The sequence below is a fragment of the Mus caroli genome, chromosome 9, assembly GCF_900094665.2.
Source record: "Mus caroli chromosome 9, CAROLI_EIJ_v1.1, whole genome shotgun sequence".
Classification (NCBI taxonomy): Eukaryota; Metazoa; Chordata; class Mammalia; order Rodentia; family Muridae; genus Mus; species Mus caroli.
Window position 1 is genome coordinate 34,640,428 of NC_034578.1, and position 7,727 is coordinate 34,648,154.

The window sequence follows — 7,727 nt, forward strand, 5'->3', positions numbered from 1 at the left end:
GAGAGAGAGAGAGAGAGAGAGAGAGAGAGAGAGAGAGAGAGAGAGAGAGAGAGATAAAGAATTTAAGCACAAGGCAATGACTGTATTAAAGGGATTAGTTCTGAGGGTGATGCTCTCTGTTGTATGAAAGACAGTTGTGGAAATGGTCGTATTTTCCTCTAACATGTTTTCTCTTGGCCTGTATTCACAGGTTCCTTTAAAGAAGAATGGGGTTTGAAAATGGCTCTTCAGTGACAGAATTCATTCTAGTGGGATTAACCAAGGAGTCTGATCTCCAGTGCCCCCTCTTCATCCTGTTTCTAATGATGTATGTGGTCACTGTGCTGGGAAATCAGGGTTTGATTAGCTTAATTGGACTGAACTCTCATCTCCACACTCCAATGTACTTTTTCCTCTTTAACTTGTCCTTTGTTGACCTCTGGTACTCTTCTGTGTTCACACCCAAAATGCTGGAGAGCTTTATATCAGAGAAGAATACTATTTCCTACAGAGGGTGCATGGCACAGCTTTTCTTTTTCTGTTTTTTCTCCATCTCTGAGTGTTACATTTTGACCTCAATGGCCTATGATCGCTATGTGGCCATTTGTAACCCACTCTTGTATAATATTGTCATGTCTCCTAAACTATGTTTGATCCTTATGTTTAGTTCATACATGATGGCACTTTCTGGTGCCATGGCTCACACAGGATGCATGCTGAGACTGACCTTCTGTGATGCAAACACCATCAATCACTACTTTTGTGACATCCACCCTTTGCTTCAGCTCTCCTGCACCAGCACCTATGTCAATGAACTGGAGGTATTTGTTGTTGTGGGCATCAACATCATTGTGCCCACCATTACCATCTTCATCTCTTATGGGTTTATCATCTCAAGTATTTTTCGTATCAGCTCCAAGGAGGGCAGGTCCAAAGCTTTCAGCACCTGCAGTTCCCACATAATTGCAGTTTCTCTGTTCTTTGGATCAGGTGCATTTATGTATCTCAAACCATCTTCTGCTAAGTCAATGAATGAAGGCAAAATCTCCTCTATCTTTTATACCAATACAGTTCCTCTGCTGAATCCCTTAATCTACAGCTTGAGGAACAAAGATGTTAAAGATGCCTTGATAAAGACCCTGAGTAAGAGAAAGCATTGACATGAATGAGTGTCCTTCCTCGTGTAGTTCCTGGACTTGGAAAGTTAGTTTCACTACTTTAGTTAGTTTCATTAGCTTCATTTGCATGGTCATTATGGGTTTCCTTTCAATAGTTTATCTCTACTTTTTATAGATAAGGGCTTTCCTTTCTTACCATAGGAATGTTAAATTTATTTCACATGTATATTGGATATACTTATGTATTTGAAATATTTTTCACCTTTTCTTCCTGTGAAGAAGGATTAATGTCTGATAATGACTGTGTTGCACAATGCGTCAAAGACATGGAGGTACTCAGTTGGCACAGACCTTCAGAAAGGTAACAGTATGCTTCTATTATGGACATTTGTTGAAGGATATACCCTTTAGAAATTGGAAATGGAAGGTTTCACAGTAAATTCAAGTTGCATGTTCATATAACCAAGCGCTGTGATCTAAATATTTTTAGCAAAGACTTCTTCTAGTTAATCTGTCAAGTTAAAACTTTCCTCAGCAATGATAGCCATGTTTTTGAGCCAGAAACATTTGGAAATGCCTCAACCTATAATGGAAAATTTAAACTTCAAAAAGTTATTTGGAGAAAAATCTAAGTTTTGATAATCTCGTTCATGGAACAAGATGCTTAATTATTATTCTTTAGAGAAAAGAACAAAATAATTATCAAATTTAATGTTATCAAATTGCAATATAAATATCATAAACATATCTTGTAATTGCTTTATTTTTCTAAACTTCATTACTATTTTGATAGTTTGTAACTTAGAATAAGCAATTACTACTATTATAGTAGTTTTTGACATTATTAAATCTTGGACTTACATTTCAGAAATAACAACTACTTACCCATCTGAAACCAATATTAGCCATATTTATACATATATTTATATACCTTAGATATTTAGTATGTGTATAAATTTAAATTATTGTTTAATGTTTTCTCTTATTCATCTTTTTAAGTTAAAGAATGTTTTTATGTGTATGTGAGTGTGCTTGTATAAGCTTATTGAATCATAGGCTTACAGAAGCCCACAGAGGCCAGAAGAGGGCATTAGAAACACAGGACTAGAGTTAATGATGATTGTGAGTTTCCATGTGATTTTCCTGAAATAGACCCAGGTCTTCTGCAAGAGCAATGAATTTTCAACAACTGAACCATGTCTTTTGATCCAATAAAACGATTTTCCTTGTTGAGATAAAATGTATCTAGTCAGTAATATAAATGGTATCTTGTAGCTTTTGCATTTTATAATACTTGATCCTCATATTTCTCTCTTTTTAACTGCATTTATAATCACTTGGTGTTCTGTTCCTTTGCTGGACACAACTTTAGATTGTCTGAGTCTTGAGTAGAGTTTCTTTTATGGGTTTCCATTGCATTGATTATGTTTCTCATTATATAACACATGACCAGTTTACTATGAACTCTGTTTATATATATTTGTTAATCTGAATAAAGTACAGATAAAATATAATACTAGCTTAGTAAGTCAATTAGCTTTTGCACATTTGTAGAGAGAACTCCTGAGGATATTATTAAAGAAAGTCAAAGTGACAAAAAGAATGTTGCATAGCACTCCCCCAAACATACACATATAAAAGATTGAGTAAGAAAATTGAGGAAAAATATTAAAAATCATTTTATGGGAGAAAAGACACAGATAGTGAAGGGAGATGTTCACTGAAACCTCTGAGTTATCATTAGACCCATGTTTTCTTAGGTGATCTAATTGGAATTCCACAATTATTAGGTCTGCAGGGTGAAAGTATTGTCTTAAACTTCCTTAAAGGGTTTTATATTTTTACAGTTATTGGGAAAATAGATATTGATTTTGAATGCACCTGGTTAAAGTCTACAGACATTTAGAAACTGACATATTCATTTGTGATATTATCAATCTTATCTATTATCTATTGACTACTATCCGCTGCATCATCTATCAACAAAAATGAAAAAAATTAAATAAAATTTTTAAAAATTAAAAATTATTTTTTCATAAAACTTTGAAATTTAAAAAACTAACACACTGAGTGGAGATAATTTTTCTTGACTCAAGCAGGTATACTGAAGCAGTGAATTTCTATGTAGTTAAAATAGGCATTTTAAGGCTGTGGACGTTCATATTAGATGTTACTCTTTTATTCTTGATTATTTAATATATTCTTGATGTGCTTATCTACCACCAAAAATGACAGAAAATGTAACAGAGCTAGAACTATAAAAACCATTAACCTTATGCCTATCATTTTTTCAATTTATCTACATTGAACTCTGAAGTCTGACACCACTTTTAATTATATTCCTGAGGGCATTTATCTATGCATTTGTTTTAAAAAGACTATTTTTTTCTTAAGCACCTGAGAATCTAATTTGCCAGTAAAAACTTGAAGAAATATTGGAGGATTTCATCCCCATCTGTAAAGTGAAAACAAGATTAAAAGAGACAGATGGATGCTGCCTAATTCTACTTAAAATCTCAGACCAGCATCTGGAGAAGGCAGCTCTCCTTGTCATTTATAGTAAGGCCATTCAGACTTGATCAATTAAAGTTTCCTTAATATGAATAGGAAACTTTAAGTAGCTTCTGAGAGTCATAAGATTAAAAATCTGAAGCTCTCACTGGGCAGTGGTGGCACACTCCTTTAATCCCAGCACTTGGGAGGCAGAGGCAGGCAGATTTCAGATTTTGAGGACAGCCTGGTCTACAAAGGACAGCCAGGGCTACACAGAGAAACCCTGTCTCGAAAAAAGAAATAAAAAATCTGAAGCTCTTATATTAAATTTGAACAGCATTTTAAGGAAGTATTGTTTTTCAAATTCTTACTGTATATAATCATTGTCTATAATATTGTGTTTAATAAGAACACATTCATTCATAAACATGTCATTATGTATGCAGCGCTCTGTAATTTTGTGTCTTACCTTCTCTACCACTCCTGTTAGAAATCATTTCTACTCCCTGAAAAGGTTCAATTCTATGTTCATATGCAGACTTATACCTAGATACCTATATGTAACCCAGGATTCATAAATCAGAAAAATATATCAAATTTGCTTTTCTAAGAATGTTGTACTTTGCTTGGTATGATTATTTGCAGTTATATCTCTTTTCCCACAAATTATATAACTTTGTTTTTTTCTTATGCCTGAAACACTATCCTCTGTATAAATATACCATACTTTCTTTGGCTATTTTACACATTCTTGTTACACTTAATACAGCTTTTGGGGTTTTTTGTTTGTTTGTTTGTTTTGTTTTGTTTAGATAATCATGAATGGGTATGTTTCCTTCATTTATTTGACAGCATGTAAGTATTAGAAAAGTTTCTGATTTGGGGGCTACATTTTCATGCTGTCAATTTATCAATTTATCAGTCCTAAGCATTTACTATTTTTTCTATCAAATCTAAGAATATTCTAGAGGATTTTTTTATCATTCTCTTTTGCATGGAATTGTATCATCTTCAACAATAAGAACACGAAATTAATGCTTTTCGCATTTTATCCCATTTTAATTTTGCTTTCTCTTATTGTCTTAGATAAGCCTTCATGTAATATACTTAATAAGAATGAGAAAATTGTAACCCTGTTCATTCTTGCAACATTTCCATATTCATAGTCCTACCTATAACAGAGCAGGCAGTGTACCAACTATTTCTGGCCTACTGCTGACACAATCTTGCACAAGTCCAACCTTCTTGATTATATTTTTGCCTAAGACATAAGACAAAACAGGAAGTCACATGTCTAGTTCACAATTCAAATAATAAATATATGGAAATATGTCTTCTCTCAGTTATACTAGTACTACATAAATTATGTCTAATGAAAACTACATGAATGTGTTCAAAGGCAGAAAATTTTACAGAACAGCCTTGTACTGTACTTTATCAAACAATTTAAAGGAATTAAAGATGAACATAAGAGAATAAGAGCTAACACTTTTGTAATGAAAATAGAATGGGAAAATTCAATGGAATAATTAACCAAATCAATAGGAAATTGCAATCCTAACCATCTGTATACCAAACTCAAGTTCACTTAGTTTTATAAAAAGTGTATTTTTAGACTGAAAGACATAGATTAACTCTGACTCAGCAGTAGTCTTTCTCCAATAGACAGACCATCTAAAATAAACAGGTCATCTTTATTAAACAATCAAACAGAGACACATTCGGATTAAATGGCATTATGTAGCAAATGAACCTTGCAGATACCTACAGTGTAGTCTTCTGAAACAACAAAGAATATATATTTTTCTCAGCTGACCATGCAAGTTTTCCCTAAATCAACTACACTTTTGACAAAACCAAATTGAAACAAATTCAGGAATACTATATTAACTCCCTTTGTCATACATTATCAAAATGTAATAAAACAAAATCATTCATGGATGAATTTCTAGTATACTACATGTAGTAGTTAGGATTTCTATTGATCTGATGAAAAACCATGACCAAAAACTGAGTTAGGGAGTTAAGTTAAGTTAATTAATTAATTAATTAGTTTAAAAACTTGCAAACTAAGCACATGCATATCAAGCAAAAACACAGAAACTAGCAAAACAGTTTATCAACCAAAATACATAACAATCAAATTGTTTTTTTCTTTGAACATATAAGGATAATTTAAATATAAAAGTCAATAAATATAATAAATCATCTTAAAATGCATTCATCATTTCAGAATAAAAGCTTGTGTCAAAGTACATGATAAATATACAAGACAAAGTATGATTAGAGGGAACATAGATCAACATAAATGATTTATTTGACAAATCTTCAGCCACCATTATCCAAAATAGAGAAAAATTAGAGCACTCTCATTGAAATCAGAAGTATGTCAGGCATATTCACTATTTCTCCTCCTTTTCTGTACAGCACTTGAAGTACTAGCTATAGCAATAAGATCTGTGAAGAAAATTAAAGGGACACAAATAAGAAAGAAGAAAGAAAGAAAGAAAAAAGAAAGAAAGAAAGAAAGAAAGAAAGAAAGAAAGAAAGAAAGAAAGAGAGAAAGAGAGAAATAGAGAGAGAGAAAGAAAGAAAGTCATTTTATCCGTAAGTACAGATAATACAATATTTATACATAGGGGATTCCAACAATTCTTATGGAAAACCTATAGAAATGATCAAAATAATTTACCAAAGTGGCTGTATATAAAATCAAGTTATAAATTCAGTAGTTTTTAGTACACAAATAACAAACTTTGCGAGAAAAAAAGACTATTATCTCACTCACAAAAGCCAACCGTATCAAAGTAAGAAAGTAGAGTGTGGGTGGGAAATGAAGCATGTATATAAAACCTTGACAACTCTCTCTAGGGATCTTGTCTGTCAAAGTTCTACCTCCAAAAGTATTTACAGCCTTCCTAAACAGCAGTAGCAAATGGTCAGTCATTTGTTCAAATGCTCAGGTTTATAACTTTAAATATTCTAATGTTCAAACATATAACTTCATGCATTTCATATAGCTCAAATCTTTCTTCATTTAATTTTGTGAGATGACATTTCTATTCATGAGAATAGAGTATTAAAATCATCGATTACTTTTTAGAAGTTAGCCTGTCTTTATGTCTAGCAATACTTAACAAAATAGAGAGAGAGTGTGTGTGTGTGTTTAAATTAAAATATCTTGATAGGTTGTTCTCATATTCACTATTGTGACTAGAAAAGGGGAAGTGGGGGCAAGAGGGGAACCTGATCTGGTACTGGGTGAGGGAAAAGGACTGAAGCCCTGAGTGCCAGCAGAAAGAATGGAAAACAGGCAACCTCGGGAAATAAAAGGTTGGGGGGATCCCCCAGAATGCACCAAAGACCTGGGAGGTGAGAAACTGCCAGGACTCAAAGGGAGGGACCTTAGATGTAATGCCAAAACATAGGGAGAGAGAACTTACAGAGCTTACCTTCAGCAGGAAGACAGAACATCAAGTGAGAAGTGGGGTTGCCATCCCACAGTCACATCTCTGACCCATAATTGTTACTGTCTGAAAGAATTACAGGGATGGAAATGGAGAAGAACCCGAGGAAAAGAAGGTCCAGCGAAAGGCCCAAAGTGGGATCCAGCTTAAGGGGAGGTCCCAATGCCTGACACTATTACTGAGACTATGGAGTGCTCACAAAAAGGGATCTATCATGACTGCCCTCCAAAAGACCCAGCAAGCAACCGAAAGAGTCGGATGCAGATATTTCCACCCAACCAATGGACAGAAGCAGCTGACCCCTGTTTTTATATTAAGAAAGACTGAAAGAAGCTGAGGAAAAGGATGACCCTTTAGGAGGACCAGCAGTCTTAACTAATCTGGACCACAGAGATCTTTCAAACACTGGACTACCAAACAGACTGCACACATGAGCTGATATGAGGCCCCCCAGCACATATACAGTAGAGGAGTTTTGGGTCTGGATTCATTCAGAGATGATGCACCTAACCCTCAAGAGACTGGAGGCCCCATGGAATTTAGAGGTCAGGTGGAGTGTGTGTGTGTGTGTGGTGGGGTACATACACGTGGAGACAGGGTGGGCTAGGGAGGAGGTGTGGGGCATATAGCAGTCAGAGGTAGGAAGGTGGAAGGCAGAATGAAATATGGA

General features: G+C 34.3%; 1 protein-coding gene across 1 annotated transcript; it reads left to right on the top strand.

The window, feature by feature from the left end:
* The first annotated feature begins 206 nt into the window (after nucleotides 1–206).
* Nucleotides 207–1,139, top strand: LOC110301434 (olfactory receptor 145-like). Its single transcript, XM_021171906.1, has one exon. It carries the CDS (start codon nucleotides 207–209, stop codon nucleotides 1,137–1,139), a length of 933 nt encoding a protein of 310 aa, XP_021027565.1.
* Nucleotides 1,140–7,727: the final 6,588 nt, after the last annotated feature.